This window comes from Sapajus apella, unplaced genomic scaffold, assembly GCF_009761245.1.
Source record: "Sapajus apella isolate SASKATOON/1434 unplaced genomic scaffold, GSC_monkey_1.0 scaffold52, whole genome shotgun sequence".
Classification (NCBI taxonomy): Eukaryota; Metazoa; Chordata; class Mammalia; order Primates; family Cebidae; genus Sapajus; species Sapajus apella.
The window spans coordinates 13524701-13542983 of NW_022436992.1; the positions used below are offsets into that span (position 1 = coordinate 13524701).

General features: G+C 39.3%; 2 gene segments (V, D, J or C); both read right to left on the reverse strand.

Moving 5' to 3' along the window:
* Window positions 1-260: 260 nt before the first annotated feature.
* Window positions 261-18283, reverse strand: part of LOC116526978 — a 93873-nt gene continuing 75850 nt past the window's right edge. Inside the window, 1 exon segment of the V gene segment in view lies at window positions 261-2252. Coding sequence covers window positions 1822-2252 — 431 coding nt within the window.
* Window positions 12903-13644, reverse strand: LOC116526985. The segment is given in 2 exon segments: window positions 12903-13433; window positions 13559-13644. Coding segments are annotated over 2 exon segments (378 nt in total).

Sequence of the window (18283 nt, forward strand, 5' to 3'; positions counted from 1 at the left end):
TGAAAATCACATCTGGTATCAAACATTGTTAACTCTGACATAGTCATCATAATTTTTTCAGATTCTATTCCTTCATTTTCAACATAGATGTGATCACATCATGTGCATTTTGTTGATTGTTCTCAACATGAATTTCTCCTATTAATAATATAATAACAAAGTTGGCATTCTCCATTTTAACTTAATTTAAAATGTAAAAGTAAAAGGAATGAGGCAGTAGTTCTTGGAAGAGAAACAAAAGCAATTCAACAAAAGCAGAAAGGAATGAGTAGTATATTTTAAAAATCATGTTTATAATGACATCATAGTGCTACAGACAAAATGAACCAAATTACCTAAAATTTCATGGGAGAAATGCCTATTTTAGGTAAACTGATGTTTTCTTTCATTGACTTATTTTACAAAACTTACCAAGTGTGAGTGTGGGTGGAGATTCCGGCTTGGACCAAACAGAGGGACTCTGAGGAAGGAAAATCCACATAAGTTTGGCAGTTCTTGAAGCTGCCTTAACAGAGTAGATAAGAACTGACCCCTTAACTCCATGATGGTTTTCATTTTGAGACATTTGTTGAGATCTGGGTTAGGAAGAGTGGCTGGAGGCTGGATCAGAAACGTAGAGTGAAAGCTTCCACATTCTCCTGAGTTTCTCTTGTAACGCTGCACTAATGTCTTTCATGCAGGTCTAAAATATGGACCTTCGGCTCCTATCATCGAATCTCCCACTGATCTTCCCAGCCATAGCTCAGCCCTCGTTATCATCTTAACTATTTTGATATAAGGCATCTCCTGAATGACCATTCTTGCTGGGTTGATTAGGAAGATGTGACATGACCTAAGGTAATTTTGCAGTAAGCCTTGAGTCACTAAAGTCCTAGAGCCCCACAAGAGGGATAACTTCCCTATGAGATTGCAGTGGCATCAGGGCACAGCCTTGAAGACCAAGCAGGGGTCTATTCAACACTGTGATTCTTTCCAAGAAATACTTACAAGTTTCCATCTGGGTGTGTAGCTCAACTCCAACCCCACCAGCATAGGGACTCCAGCAAACATGAGCAACAGAGCTGGGTTTGCTCCAACAGTTGACCTCTGCCACATGTCCTTCATGCTCCTCTTCACTGCTGCTGCCCAAAATCTTAATATTCTTGTTTTGTGTTAGGCAAAAAATTATCATGCATTATCTAATATTTTTCAAAATTCTGTTGAACATGGCATTTAAAAAGTATGCTAATTCTTCCGACTTGAATCTTTATTTTTAAAGCCCTTGATTTGCAATTCAGAAACCTCACATTTTATTTCAACCTGCTGTGCCTGAGACTGATCAAACACATTGGACACGTGACTTTTATTTTTAAACAGATTTAACAAAGTCAACCTAGTAGCCCAAAACCAGATATGTGCATAGGTCTTACATGGATAATTCCTGAAACTATGGTATAAAATGCTATGCCTGTCCCTTTGCTGGAGAGAGACATATGCTAAGAAAAAGTGGAAGTGTGAAGGTAGGGGAAGAAGAGAAACAGTCTGTATGTTACCAAACAAACCCAGCTACATCTATAACCACTAACTATCCAACAAAAATAAAATCCAAACAAATATTAGTTTTAGGTTGACATGAACCAGCATTACTTACAAAGTCGTTACATTCAATGGTTTGAATTGAAAAATAGATGTAGGAAAAGTCTAGGAGGATTGAAATGAACTTTCATTCAGCTTTCTCCATTGTCATGTCTGGTTGCTCAGTGGGCACTTAAACCCCGCCATTCTCCTGTAGGTTCTGCCTGAGGTGTAGCCCCTGCATGCCTGGGGACAGTTTGCTGCAACTCATCCCTGTAAGTTCTCTATTGTCTTGCTCTCTGTGGTGCCTGCTCCTAAGACAAACAATATATGTGGGCAGCTGGGCCACCCAGCAGGGAGGTTTGTGCTCAGGGCTATACCACTGTGGGATGACTTTGTACATTGCATGCAGTAATAAACTCCAACATCCTCAGGCTCCACCCTGCTGATTTTTAGCATGAAATCTGTGCCTGACCCACTGCCACTGAACCTGTCTGGGACCCTAGAGGCACTAGTGGAAACTTTGTAGATCAGGGGCTGTGGAGACTGGCCTGGCTTCTTCAGATACCAAGACAAATAGCTGTTTCCATCACTATGCAGGAGACTCTGACTAGACTTGTAGGAGATAGAGGCTGGGTCTCCATGGGTGATGAGCAGGGAAAGTGGAGACTGGGTCATCACAACATCCCTGCTGGATCCTAAAGTAATGAGAGAGAAGTGGAAGGTTATAAGAAAACATTAAGAGACATTTTCATTATTTGTTTTCTGTTAAATTTTTCAGGATAAATTATTATTTTTGTGAGGGCATTTTTGGTTTATATACCAAAAACATCCAATTTCACAAAGAATCAAGATCTATGAGGCACAAGGGAGTTAACTGAATTCTCTCATACCATCCACCTCTTTCTGTGTCAGTCTTTCCCAGAGCACAGGCCCTTGCTCCTTCTAGAATCTTTCTCACTGTCACAGATTTAAACATCACATATCCCATCCTGGAAGGCAAGGCGAGTACATGTAACCCATGGACAGAACACACATGAAAGGCAGAGGGGCCCCCAGAGCTCACCCTCCCACCCCTTTCTCCTCTCCCATCTCCCTTTATTCTTACCAGGGACCCAGAACATCAACAGCCCCAGGAGCTGAGCAGGGAGCCTCACTGTGAGAAGGTGAACTGAGGAGTTCTGATCAGTCAAGGCAAGGTTAGAGCTGAGCTTTTATCTCAGACTCACAAGGGAAGGCCCTCACTAGGGGACAATATGCAAATCCCCCGTGGGTGAAGTGGGGTGGAAAGAGCCAAGGGGACGGTGGAGAGGCTCTGTTGTGAGCAGAGTGACATAAAATATCCTCTGTATTTGAAGGACCTCTAATAAAGATAAAGTTGATATTGCCTGAGTGGCAGAAGTGACATATTTAATTGTCTCCATTCATTTTCTCTAATAGGTTTTTATTTTTTCTCACTTTCTCAGGCACATTTTAAACTTCTCTTTAATAGGTCGATTTTTATTAATATTTGGTTATTCTTTTTAATGTTAGTTTAAGAGTCTAGTTTCTGTCTCTTTTTTGTCTTTTTTTTTCCTTTAATGGAGATAAAGCACATAGAGTGAAGCTCATGAAACTGAAAAGTGAAACTGACTAAAGTTTATGTATATTCACTCTCCAGATGAAACCCTACAAAATTCCAAATTCTCCTGATGCTTCCCTCATGCACCATCTTAATTATTTCTCCTACTATTCCAACCAAGGTAACTGGCATTCTGTCATTCTGGCATTCTGGTGTCTCTCACAATAGGTTGGGTTTTTCTAAGTTGGAAATTCACATGAATTGAAGGAAGAGAATTTTTTGGTTTGCTTTCATTTTTGTTTGTTGTCTAACTTCTTTCTTACTGCTTGCTGCTTTTTTGGGAGGGTGGGGGTTTTAATTCTACTTTTGGGCTTGTGTGACTGCTTTTATTTCCTGAAATTATAAAGAATTTCGTCTTGAATATTTTCTAAGACATATCTGCTATTCATGAATCTATTAATATTTATTTACCAAGAAATATTTTTACTTTTCTTTTTTTTGAGATGGAGTCTCGCTCTGTTGCCCAGGCTGGAGTGCAAAAGTGTAATCTCAGCTCACTGCAACCTCCATCTCCCAGGTTCAAGCAATTCTCTTGCCTCAGCCTCCCGAGTAGCTGAGATTACAGGCACGCACCACAACACCTGGTTAATTTTTGTATTTTTACTAGAGATTTCATCATATTGGTCAGGCTGGTCTCGAACTCCTGAAGTCGTGATCCGCCCACCTCTGCCTCCCAGGGTGCTGGAATTGTAAGCCATCATACCTGGCCTTTTCTTTTATTGTTGAAGGATATTTTCACTGGAAATAGAATTCTTGGTTGCCTTTTTTCCCCCCAAAAGTTAATTATCTTCTATACTCCCTGGGTCACAATGAAATATTAGCCAATGGCTTTACAATTGTTTCCTGAAATTTTATGAGTCTACTTTTTCTTTCTTTTCTTTTTTTATTTTTTTCCAGTAAGGAAAAGAAGTAATGTTTTTTTTTGGGGGGGGGGAAGAGAGAAAAAAAGAAAAAGAAAGAAAAAAGAAAGAAGAAAGAAAGAGAAAGAGGGAGAGAGAACAGGAGTCTTGCTTTATTGCCCAGGCTAGAATGCAGTCTAAAAATGGATATTGAAAACCTCTTTTATGCCAACAATTGTGCTTAACAATGGAGACAGGAAGGAATAAGTGAGGAAAATAACAAACAAGTAGCCAACCAGTATTTCATTTAAGCCTGTGAAATGCTATGTAATTACTGAGGAGTGATTTACTTCCAATTATGTAGCCATTTTTAGAGTAGGTCTGATGTGGTACTGATAAGAATGTATGTTTTATGAATTTGGGGTGGAGAGTTCTATGAATGTTTATTAAGTTTACTTGTTCCAGGTCTGAGTTCAAGTCCTGGATATTCTTGTTAATTTTCTGTCTCGTTGATCTGTCTAATATTGACAATGTAACGTTAAAGTCTCCCACTATTATTGTGTGGGAGTCTAAGTCTATTTATAAGTCATTAAGAACTTGCATTATGTATCTGTGCTCCTGTATTGGGTGCGTATATATTTAGGATCATTAGCTCTTCTCGTTGCATTGATTCTTTTATCATGATGTAATGTCCTTCTTTGCCTCTTTTGATATTTGTTGCTTTCAAGTCTATTTTATCAGAGGTGAGAATTGCAACTCCTGCTTTTTATTTTTATTTTTACTTTTTGCTTTCCATTTGGTTGGTAAATCTTCCTCCATCCCTTCGTTTTGAGTCTTTATCTATCCCTGCATGTGAGATGGGTCTGGATGCAGCATACCGATGGGTTTTGGCTTTTTATCCAATTTGCCTGTGTCTTTTAATTGGGCATTTAGTCGATATAAATTTAGAATTAATAATAATATATGTGAGTTTAATACTGCTATTTGATGCTAGCTGGCTGTTTTGCCCATTGGTTGATGAAGATTTTCATTATGTTGATGCTCTTTACTTTTTGGTATATTTTTGGAATGGCTGATACTGGTTGTTATTTCTATGTGTGGTGCTTCTTTCAGAAGCTCTTGTAAAGCAGGCCTGATGGTGACAAAATCTCTGAGTACTTGCTTGTTCACAAAAGATTTTATTTTTCCTTCACTTATGAAGTTTAGTTTGGCTGGATATGAAATTCTGGGTTGAAAGTTCTTTTCTTTAAGGATGTTGAATATTGGCCCCCACTCTCTTCTAGCTTGTAGGGTTTCTGCTGAGAGATCTGCTGTGAGTCTGATAGGCTTCCCTTTGTGGGTAACCTGACCTTTCTCTCTGGCTGTCCTTAGCATTTTCTCCTTCATTTCAACCCTGGTGAATCTGACAATTATGTGCCTTGAGGTTGCTCTTCGTGAGGAGTATCTTCGTGGTCTTCTCTGTATTACCTGGAGTTGAATATTGTCCTGCCTTGCTACGTTTTGAAAGTTTTCCTGAATAATATCCTGAAGAATATTTTCCAGCTTGGATTCATTCTCTTCGTCACATTCAGGTACACTTATCAAATGTAGATTAGGTCTTTTCACATAGTCCCATATTTCTTGGAGATTTTGCTCATTCCTTTTTACCTTTTTTTCTCTAATTTTGACTTCTCATTTTATTTTATTGAGTTGGTCTTCGACCTCTGATATCCTTTCTTCTGCTTGATCAATTCAACTGTTAAAACTTGTGCATACTTCACGAAGTTCTTGTATTGTGTTTTTCAGCTCCATTAATTCACTTATATTCCTCTCTAAATTGTCTATTCTCATTAGCATTTCGTCAAACCTTTTTTCAAGGTTCTAAGTTTCTTTGCATTGGGTTAGAGCATGTTCTTTTAGCTCACAGAAGTTTCTTATTATCCACCTTCTGAAGCCTGATTCTGACAATTCATCACACTCATTCTCCATCAGGCCTTGTTCCCTTAATGATGAGGAGCTGCCATTCCCCGAAGGAGGAGAGGCATTCTGATTTCAGATGTTTTTAGCCTTTTTGCACTGGTTTCTGCCCATCTTTGTGGATTTATCCACCTGTTGTCTTTGTAATTGCTGACGTTCAGATTGGGTCTCTGAGTGGATGTCCAGTTTGTTACTGGTGATGTTATTTCTGTTTCTGTGTTTTCCTTTGGTGGACGCCTCTCCCCCCACAGAGCTGGACCTTCCTGGGTTCAGCTGTGCTTGCTGTGAAACTCTCAACCGTCAGCATTTCCAATTGCTGTTTTTTTGTGGGGGTGGGACCAGCCGAGCCCGATCACCTGGCTCCCCGCCTCGGAGCCTCCTTTTTTTATTTTCCTAATTGAATGCTCAATTCTCTCCCAGGTGCCCCAGTGGCGTGCCAAAAAGGCGCCAGGATCTATGCAATTTCCCCTGTGGCGACCGAGTGGGCTGAAACAGCAGCAGTGAGATTCGTGCAGCTTTTCTGCCCGGGAATCTCCCGGTCTGGCTCCCAGCCTCAGTCCCCCTTTCAGTCAGCTGAATGGGTGACTCTGCTTTCCTGGAGCTCCAAACGCCAACCAAAAGGGCACCCAGTCCCACATGCTTCGCACTGAGAACTGCTGCACTGGAACGCCAGCAAAACAGCCGCGCCGGCTAAAAGAGTCTGCTGGCAACCTGTGGGGGTCCTCCGCTGGGAATCTACTGGTCTGTAGGCAACAAAAATTCGTCTGGCAGTCTGGTGTCCACTCACTCCCTGTGCCTTCACTGGGAGCGGCAATCCTCAGCTGCTGCTAGTTGGCCATCTTGGATCTCTCGAGCCTATTTTTTCTTGATGGATTAAGTTTTTCTTTTTGCCTTTCAACATTTTAACTATAATATGTTTAGTTATGAATCTCATAGTGTTTATTCTAACAGGCATTACTGAATTCCTTTAATCTACACTTTAATACATTTCATTAATTTTGAAAAGTTGTTGCAGTAATTTCTTCAAATATTTTTTCAGGTACTTTTTCTCTTCTACTTTTTGATTCCCATTGCACAAGTGTTGGTATTCTTCATATTGACCAATACATCTCTGAAGTTTCAAAAATTACTTTCTAAACTTTTTTTAAAATTTGGATTAATTTTCATTGATTTTGGTTTCAATTTCACCAATTCTTCTGTCATCTTAAACTGCTGGTAGACATGTCTAGTGAATTTTGCAATATGGTTATTGTTTTCTTCATTTCTAGAATTCTCATTTCATCCTTTTTTATAGTTTCTATTTGCATATGGAAAGCCCCTACTTTTAACCATTAGTAGGGGCCCCAGAGCTTACCCTTCCACCTCATTCTCACTTCTCATCTCCCTCTGTCCTTAGCAGGAACCCAGAGCATTAGTAGCTCCAGGAGCTGAGCAGACTGACTTTCCACAGACAGTTTTTGTCATTGTTTTGTTTTTATTCTCTCAATATTGGTCACACTTTTCTTTTTCTTCTAAAGTTTTTTTAAATTTAAAACTGTACATTTTAGATAACGTCTTTCTAGATTCCATTTTATTGTCCTGAGCATTGTTAAATTCATTTTAATAGCTTACCTGAACCTATACTGAAGAATCTACAACTCCCTCCCCCACCCCTCCAGGATGTTTTGATCACTGATATCTCTGTTAATTTTTCATTCTTAATTTTAATATTTAGCGGATTTATAAAAGCTGCCTATGTGTTTGCTTAGTGGTCACTGATGATTTGAGTAGAAGTTTTGCTCAGATATCTGGAACTCATAAATCTACTTTCTGCCAATCCATCTGTATGTGGCCTGAAAAGTGCATGCAAGATAGACTGCCCATTAATGATAGATCGTATAAAGAAAATGTGGCACATATATGCAACTATGGAATACTATGCAACCATAAAAAGCGTGAATTTATGTTCTTTGCGGGGACATGGACGAAGCTGGAAACCATCATTCTCAGCAAACTAACAGAGAAACAGAAAACCAAACACCGCATGTTCTCACTCATGAGTGGGAGCCGAATGGTGAGAACACATGGACACAGGGAGAGGAACATAACACACCAGGGCCTATTAGTAGTTGGGAGGCTAAGGGAGGGATAGCATTGGGAGAAATACCTAATGTAGATGATGGGGCGATGGATGCAGCAAACCACCATCATGGCACGTGTATACCTATGTAACAGACCTGCATGATCTGCACATGGACCCCAGAACTTAAAGTATAATAATAAAGTTTTAAAAATGTGTTTGAAGAAGTACAATGTGGTTTAAAAAAATCAAATAATCACAACTTGACATCTCTTGCCAGAGAAAGCAGATGACTTTAAAGTCATGACTTTAAAAGTCATGACTTTTAAAAGATGACTTTTAAAAAAGGTGAAGTGATATTTCAGTTTTCCAAAACACCCTCATACATATGCTTTCACTTTGTCTTTTTTGCCTTTTCACTGGATAAAATTTTCATAGTGAATGGTGAGAAGAAATGCACTGGGCAGATCTGGGTGAGCATAATTAAAGGCTGAGCAATTTAGTATAGATCAAGACCATTTGGGTTTTAAAATCTGCAAGCTGGCAATGAATAAAACCCCTCCTAGAATCTCATGTTGCTTGTAGATGAAACGTACTTCGATTAGATTTAAGATTGTGTCCCATAACTCTTGGCTAAGTTGGTCTAGTGATGATAATAACGACTATTTTAGAACTAAATATTATAATTATAGTAATAACAAAATAAATAGCAGCATATGTTATGTGCTAGATACTGTTCTAAATACTTTACCTTGTTTAAATTGTAAAAAAGACCTGTAAGGTAGATCATATTATTGTCACAGTTCCACAGATATGGAAACTGAGGCAAAGGGAGGTTAAGCAACTTTACCGATGTCATATGTTCTGTAAACATTAGAGCTGCACCCTCATCTAAAAGAGTTTAACTTCAGGGTGTCCCAAGATAATGTCTGGACTGTTGGATGCATATTGTCTGACTCTAATTCCAGAATGGATGCAGACTTCAGTGGTACCTGGAGTAGCATTAATAAAGCTACTTCCTTGAGACCTAGAGAATGACTGGAAAGCAAAAGAGTTTAACTGCTTGAAGAAAGAAGCAGATTTATAAAAAATAAAGTTCAGGAGTGTGAATAGAGTCTCTCAAAACTGTTAAGGCAAAGAGGGCTTGGTTTTTTGTTGATGGAAGTGTGTTACAGAGTCAAATGGCATGTTGATGAGAAGATCACCCAAGGAATTGTCCCCCAAATGGACAGCATCATCATTTGTATTCAGGAAAACGGTACTGATACTCTGAGGTGTCAGAATCTGGGCGCTGCTCCTCTGTACAGTTGTGGTTGTCCTTCTACCTTCAGTGCTAGGGTTACTTGAGTATTGCGCTTTGAGGCAGATTCAGGGCTCCTAGGAAATGTCCCTAAGCAGTAAGGGAAAGGTGTCCTCATTCTGACCAATTCTTCATTTTAGCCTAATCCCATCATCTACTAAGGGACACAGGCACATTTGGGAAAGAAACTGAGAAATTGGACCACAGGTTTCTATTTTGTTCCTAGGAACAAGACTTTTGTCTTGTGCTAAATGCCATTAACCGAATCTAAATGATTGGAAAAGGAGGACACAGCAACACAATTCTATGACCAAGGATAGAAATTCTACGCTTAGGCCGGGCGCGGTGGCTCACACCTGTAATCCCAGCACTTTGGGAGACCGAGGTGGGTGGATCACGAGGTCAAGAGATCGAGACCATCCTGGTCAACATGGTGAAACCCCGTCTCTACTAAAAATACAGAAATCAGCTGTGCATGGTGGCGCATGCCTGTAATCCCAGCTACTCAGGAGGCTGAGGCAGGAGAATTGCCTGAACCCAGGAGGCGGAGGTTGCGGTGAGCCGAGATCGCGCCATTGCACTCCAGCCTGGGTAACAAGAGCGAAACCCCGTCAAAAAAAAAAAAAAAAAAAAAAGAAAAGAAGTTCTACACTCAGGCTGAAACAACAGCCTTTTCTGACCTGACCACCCAGGTAAAAGGTGACCAACATGATATTTACACATCCACTCATATAGATAGATGAATTTTACCAAATGTGATGGTATATGTTTAATAAACCATTTAGAAAGATATTTAGAAGAAATTAAACTAAAAAATATTTGAATTACAAAAGTAAAATTTGCTTATTTGTTGAAAAAAAATGTGCATTTGTATATATTACTCAAAACTCAGTGGCTAATAACACTAAGCATTTATTTTCCTATTCATAGGTGTTCATGATAGCAATTATCTGGTTGATCGAGGAAGGGCTTAGCAGGGTGTTTCTGCTGCAGGGCGCTGAGCTTGTCTCCAGCCTTTGGATTGTGTTTGATCTGGGAACAAGGTAGAGCCTATCCAAGGTACATTTATATGGCAGGCAGCAGAAGTCAACAAAATTTTCAAGCAAAGCTGAACAGGCAATTGTACATCTAATGATCAGTAACACAGGTGCACACAATTCTAATTTATTTTTTCACTTTGTTAATTCCTGAAGTTTCTAAAAATGTTTACTGTATTTAACTATAAAGTTACTTGCATCAATGATGGAGAAATAATTATGTTTTCCAAGTTTTACAATATTAAAAATGTTTTCAAATGTTTGCGTTGGTTAGAGATAATGCTGGATATTTGTTGTTGGTGGTGTTGTTGTCTGAGATGGAGTCTTACCCTGTCACCCAAGCTCAAGTGCAGTGGTGTGATCTCAGCTAACTGCAACCTCTGCCTCCCAAGTTCAAGCGATTCTTGTGCTTCAGCCTCCTGAGTAGCTGGGATTGTGGGCATGCACCACCATGCCCAGCTAATTTTTGTATATTTAGTAGAGAAGTGGTTTCCCCATGTTGGCCAGGCTAGTATGGAACTCCTGGCCTCTAGTGATCTGCCCACCTCGGCCTCCCAGAGTGCTAGGATTACAGACATGAGACACTATACCGGGCCTGGATGTGTTTTTAACAAGTGGCTTTAATGTAAATGGTCTTATTGTGGAAAAACACATTTAAAGTAAATGTCTTCTAAAACATAGCTTTTAAAAACTCCTGTAGATTACTTGTATGCTTTTTAAAACGTAGACCGTTATGCAATATGTCTAAGATGCATCTGCTACTTTGCATTTGTAACATGCTCACAGTGATGCTGATGATAAAGTTAGAGAAGACAGAAAATGGTGCTGTCCATGCAGGCAGGTGACATTTCCTTGAGTAATCTTTTTATGGACATATCACTTGCTTCTGTAGAACACTTTCATCAACCCAAAGTCAGGCTCTCTTCTCATCAAAAGTTTTGAGAACCTTTATTCACACTGCTGAACCTCATGTCTGGCTGGCATCTAGACACATTTTGAGTAGCAAAGTGCTTTCATGCCAAGGAAACAATATATCATACGCATGTATAGGTGTTTTTTGTTTTGCAAGAAAAGTTGTTTCATTTGTCAAATAATTTCTATGTATCTAAGCAAGTTTCTCATTTTTCTGTTTATTTTATGACTGAATGAAGTGTTCTTTTAATGATCTCAGACTTGCTACTAATATGTGAAAGCACAAGCAAATGTATCCGGAAGCCAACCCATAACTGGAAAATTCAAAGACGAGAAAATATTGACCTCACTTGGCTGTCAGCTCCTAATTCTCCATATTCAACTATCATTTCTAAAAGCACACTTCCCAAAACCCCTTTGTCTCTTTATGGTTTCTTTTTTTTTTTTTTCCATTTATTTATTTTATTGCCTTTTAGTTACTCAAAGAGGAGCCTACCCATTACATTTTAAAGTAAGAAGGCAGTGATTCAACACTGACACCTGCAGGCAGGCATGCAGACTGAGGTGAAGACTGGAGAATCACCTGGAGAGATGCCACGTCAACTGACAGCACCAGCACCCTTATATCTGAACTTCCTAGATGGAGGAGAAGACCACATGGTTAGATAGCCCACGAGTTTAGGAGCAAATGAACTCTGGCTTCTGGCAGACCAACAGAGATTTCCCTGTTTCTAGTATCAGCTTCCTGACTACCATATCTCCTGGCATGTATTTGCAAATTTAATTCCATCAAGATGGTCATTATTAAAAAGACAAAACAAAACAAAACAAAACAGATGCTAATGAGACTACAGAGAAAAGCCAATGCTTACACATTCCCTTTTTGGTGGAGTATAAATTAGTTCAGCCACTGTGGAAAACAATTTGGCAATTTCTCAAAGAACTTAAATCAGAACTATCATTCAACTTTATATACAAAACATCCTTTTGTATATATAGCAAAAGGAATATAAATCATTCGATCATAAAGACATATGTACATGTATGCTCATTGCAGCACTATTCACAATACCAAAGACATAGAATCAGCCTAAGTGCCCATCAATGGTAGACTGTATAAAGAAAATGTGACACAGACATACCATGGAATATTATGCAGCCATTAAAAATAATGATATAATGTCTTTTACAGCAACATGGATGGAGCTGGAGACCATTATCCTAAGTGAACTAATGAAGGAACAGAAAATCACATCCCCTGTGTTCTCACTTATAAGTGGGAACAAAACATTGAATACATATGAACACAAAAAAGGGACCAATGAACACCAGAGCCTACTTGAGGGTGGGGGGTGAGAGGAGACTAAGGATAAAAAAAAATGACCTATTAGGTGCCATACTTATTACCTGAGTGATAGAACAATATGTACACCAAACCCCCACAACATGCAATTTATCTATAGAACCAACCCACCCATGTACCCCTGAAACTAAAATAAATTATAAATAATTATATGAAAGTTAAAAAATAAAACAATTTCTTCTTGAAATTGATAGTTTCTTTTGAGTAGTTTCTCTTGCGATGTATGACCTAGACAGATGCAATAACTGAAATTCCTCAGGCATCATAATTGCTGTTATTTATTAAATCACGAAGACAGTGTCATGCCTGTCCTGCTGGGGCTGAGGAAGAAAAAATAGAGTTAGAATGCAGAGGAGCCTTCCTAAACCTCCAAATCCTGGCTTAATTAAAAAAAGGATGTCAGCAGAGAAAGGCACCATAAGGAGCAGCTGGGGCAGCGGAGCATCACACTTCTGTTTCCCTTGGTGGTTTATGTTATGACTTGTAACACTGTGGGAGGGGAATTATAATGATGTTGACAGTAATATGTTGCAATATCTTCAGGCTGCAGACTGCTGATGGTGAGAGTAAAATCTGTCCCAGATCCACTTCCACTGAACCTTGATGGGACCCCTGTTTCCAAATTTGTTGCCCTGTAGATCAGGAGCTTAGGGGCTTTCCCTGGTTTCTGCTGATACCAGGCTAAATAACTGCTAATACCCTGACTTGCCCGGCAAGTGATGGTGACTTTGTCTCCTACAGATGCAGACAGGGAGGATGGAGTCTGGGTCATCTGGATGTCGCATCTGGCACCTGAGAATGGAAACATAAATACAAATAATCATACTATTAACCATGTTATAGGAAGACTTCCCTGAAAAGCCAGGCTGCACTGAGCACACTGGGCTGAGTAAATTCCCAGTGTTCTTCTTCCTTACCTGGAAGCCAGAGCAGCAGGAGCCCCAGGAGCTGAGCGGGGACCCTCATGTCCATGCTGTGTCCTGACTGGGCCTGACTCCTGCACAGGGTGTGACCGGCCTATTAAGAAGTCTTCAGGGCTGAGGGCTGTGCTCTGGGAACATGCAAATCAGCAGGGGAGGGGGCGGGCTGGGCACAGCTGCAGGGCTCCTTCATCTCAGTAACTCAGCTCAGGGGCAGTGTCCCCAGGGTCCCGGGTCAGACCAGGGCAGCACAGACTTGTGTGGAGGGAAAGTATTTCTCTCTAGAGGCCCTATAGTTACAAAAGAGATTTTTGAGGCAATTGCCAAAATTTAAAATGAATATAAGGTCTAGATTAAATAATGTATTTTTTATTGTATTGGAAGTACGTAGGAAAGTGTCATTGTTTGTAGGGAATGCATAATAAAGTCTTAGAGGGTGGCAGTATCAGGTTTTCACATTACTCTTAACTAGATTCAGTAGATATAAAAATCCTCTGTGCTGTAGTAACATTTCTGTCCACGTGAAATTGCTTTTTTTTTTCAAAATGAAAGATTTTATCAGTAGCAATTTAGTATATTGTACTTTTCAATATACTAAAGTGCTACTGATATAATCTTATGTGGGTACCAGCTTAACGTCAAGCAATTCACTTTCAGTGCACAAAGATGATACCATGATTCCTAAATGCAAGCATCACTCACAGATATGCCAATATCCAAAGCTGTAGATCTCTTTAATATTTAGGGACTAAATGCACTGCACTTTACACTTTGGGAGGCTGAGGAGGGTGAATCACCTGATGTCAGAAGTTCAAGACCAGCCTGGACAACGTGGTGAAACCCCGTATTTACGAAAAATACAAAAATTAGCTGGGTGTGGTGATGCATGCGTATAATTCCAGCTACTTGGGAGGCTGAGGCACAAGATTCGCTTGAACCCAGGAGGCAGAGGTGGCAGTGAGCCGAGATTGGGCCACTGCACTCCAGCCTGGGTGACAGATGAAGACTGCATCCCAACAACAATAATAATAATGATAATTCAAGAAAATTTTCCTAATCTTGCTAGAGAGGTAGATATCCAGATATAAGAAATTCCAATACCTGCCAGTTACTATACAAAATGAATATCATCAAGACATATAGTCACGAGACTGTTCAAGGTCAATGCTAATGAAAAAAATCTTAAAGGCACCTAGAGAAAAAGGTCGGGTCACAATTGCAACTTAAAAATAAATAAAAAATAAAAAGACAAATGGGACCTAATTAAACTAAAGAACTGCTTCTGCACAGCAAAATAATAATAATAATAATAATAATAATAAGGATAAAAGAAAAAAAGAACCTATCAGCAGAGTAAACGAAGTGAAAAAGAAATATTTAAAAACTACACATCCTGCAAAAATCTATTAGCTAGACTCTTTAAAAAAACTTAAACAATAACAAGCAAAAAATAAATAAGCCCTTTAAAAAGTGGGCAAAGAAAATGAACAGATACTTCTCAAAAAACAGACAAGCAGCCAACAAACATATCAAAAAGTGCTCAGCATCACTAATCATTAGAGAAATGTCAATCAAAACCACTATGAGATACTGTCTCACATCAGTAAGAATGGCTATGACTATAAAGTCAAAAAACAAACAAACAAACAAAAAACAGATGCTGGCAAGGTTGTGGAGAAAAAGGAACACTTATAAACTGTTGGTATAAATGTAAATTAGTTCAGCCACTGTGGAAGTCAGTTTGGATACTTCTCAAATAACTTAAAACAGAATTATCATTCAATCCAGTAATCCTATTACAAGGTATATACTCCCCCACAAAAAACAAATTCTTCTATCAAAAAGACACATGCACTTGTAGGTTTATTGCAGTACTATTCATAATAGCAAAGACATGGAATTGACCTAGATGCCCATAAATTGTGGCGTGGATAAACAATACAGTATGTATATACCATGGATTACTACACAGTCATAACAATAATGAAATATATCCTTTGTAGCAACATGGATACAGTTGGAGGCCATTCTCTAAAGTGAAGTAATACAGGGAATACTGCATGTTCTCACTTACAAGTAGAGTGAAACACTGAGTACATATAGAGATGGGAGCAACAGACATTGAGGAATACTACAGGGGGAGGGAGGGAAGGAGCGGGTAAGTATTGCTACTTGTTGTCTACTGTGCTTACTTCCTGGGTGAAGGGATAATTTTCATCCCAAATCTTAGCATCATGCAATATACCCACATAACAAAACTGCACAGGCACTCCCTGACACCTAAAATAAAAGTGTAATTTAAAAAAAAAAAAAAAGCAATTTGTTGACAGTAGTGTATATGTTTAAAATTAAAGGAAATTGTTCTCATTTTTCTAAAGAGACTTTTTCATTAACTCAAAGTACAACAAAGTAATATTATTTCTTCTAGAGTCTCTTTATGTTTTGCATGTCCCGTTTCTTGCATTGCCATAGAGACCTAAATAAAATAAAATAAAATAAAATAAAAAAGTAAAAGGACCAGTGGAAGAATCTATCTCTGGCTGAAGGGAACTTCACTTCTCCATTGGAAAACAGGACTGTCTCAAACTTGCCTATTGCATCTGGAGAAAATACTACAGAGAAGCATTCACTGAAAGGCTTCCTTCTTTGGATCCTGGGAAGAATCCAGAGATCTGAGAGCTATCTGAAAGGAGAAACTGGTGATTCTGAGCTTTACATCCAAATGGTTTGATTACAAAATTGGATCACTACCTAGAATGGCTGGTGCTCTTTCCTGGTGTCAGAAATTCTCTCAGTACAGGAAAGAAGGAAATATCCCACAGATAGTCCTGCTGGTTGGTAAGGACTGGGAAGATGCCCCTTTTCTGAGCCCCCTGGCTCTGGCCCAGGGCTGTGTTCCTGATGTGGAACACAGGGTAGTGAGGACAACCAGGTTGAGTTGGTTCAGGTGTGCATGTGTTGAAAGAGACAAGTCTTGAGCCCTCAAAAGCTCCTGAACAAGCAGTTCTTCCTCCTGGACAGTGGGACCTAATTAAACTAAAAATCCAGAGCTCAGCTTGATTCTAGTTTGGTGGCCTCACGGGCCAAAGTCATTTTGAGTGGAAAGAGGAATTCTGCCCATTTCTGGAGTGACAATGGCACCCACAAGCACTCAACATTTTCAGGCTGCCTTCAAGTATCTCCAGTGTCCATTTTGAGGACAAAAAGATATCACTAACCTGGCCTGCATGACCCTCTTATGGGATGGCTCTAGCTGCTATAAAAATGTCAGAGATTAAGGGCGGGCCATGTTCAAATGTCTGGTCTCAGTGGAGCCTCTTTACTTTGGGTCTGGGAGCTATTTCCAGAACAAACAAGATATAAACACACTAAAGAATTAACAGAGCATATCATTTTACCTTTAGCCAAGTGGAGTCCTTAGGGCTTCAAAATATTGCTACCTACAGGCCTCCCAAGTTTTAAAATTGATGTACCTCACCAGATATTTTTGACAAATTAATTTTAATCTAAATTAAGCAAATGCTTTTTTGTATTATAATTATTGACATTTAAAAAAATGAAACTCATGCATCAGTCCTGAATATATCAAAGATTCTAAGTTTTGAATATCTTGATACAGTTATTATTTATGAAAAATAAATATATGAACAAGCAAAACAAAAACACCAAGAAGGAGGGGAAACTTGCAACACCACTTTGGTATTGAGATGTATACAAACTCCAGACACTGTGTCTTCTCCAAATGTTGTATCTGTTGTGTCTGTTTCTTAACCACAATTCTGTTTTTACTATCTTGGAGGAGGAAAGAATTAAGAAGCACAAGGGGCTGTTTTATGCTTAGGACATTAAAAGAGAAATGGAGATAGGGCAGAATTTGTTAACTCTTCCAAGTCCTTTGGGTTTCTCTAGCCATGGACACAGCAGAATCAAGATGTCAGGGAAGCCCATTGCTTATTGTGGCTCCTGCCTTTCATGCCTCAGACTCCCACAAACACACACACACATACGATAGTACGTTTCTTTTCCTAAAGATGAAGTCTACGGCCAATCCAGGCTCTTTCCCTTAAGTATCCTTTCTGGATAAATTAAAATAATTTTAGAAGAAATTCAAAGAAATTACAGCAATGGCTTAAGCAAAGATAAGATATCCAAAAGTTGGAGCTTTTAGCATTGATGTATCCAAGTTCTTTCCGCATTTCTAGTTTGCACTTTTATCACTTTAGATTTTCAGTCTTGGGCTTAATATCTCATGATCTCAAAATGGCTGCAGTGACGCTAAGAGTTATGTCCATTCCTATCTGTTGCAGGGAAAAAAAATGCTCTTCACCTTACTCCCTTTATGAGATGTCATAATCTAAGAAGCCCTGCCCACTCTTTACTCTCCTTAAATCTCATTGTGGGGGTGATCCCATGTGCCCTTAATCCCTGGTCTTGTCCTATGATGGGAGAAACTCACTGTCCTTTTCTTACACAACAGAACAGAGCTGGTGTCCTACACATCAAAGGAGAAGGAAATGCTGCTATGTAAGGGCCAGTGACTTTGCCACATTTAAATTTCACTATGTGTCTAACTTAAATTATAGGGGGAGGAGAGACCACAAGGGCTTTTATACCTGGTGGGGACTGGAACAAGCCAGGCTCTGAGGATGACAAGAAAATCAGATTTCTCATCTTCCAGATGACAATGTTAGATTTCACAGTTGTGGAAATGTGTCCTGTGCA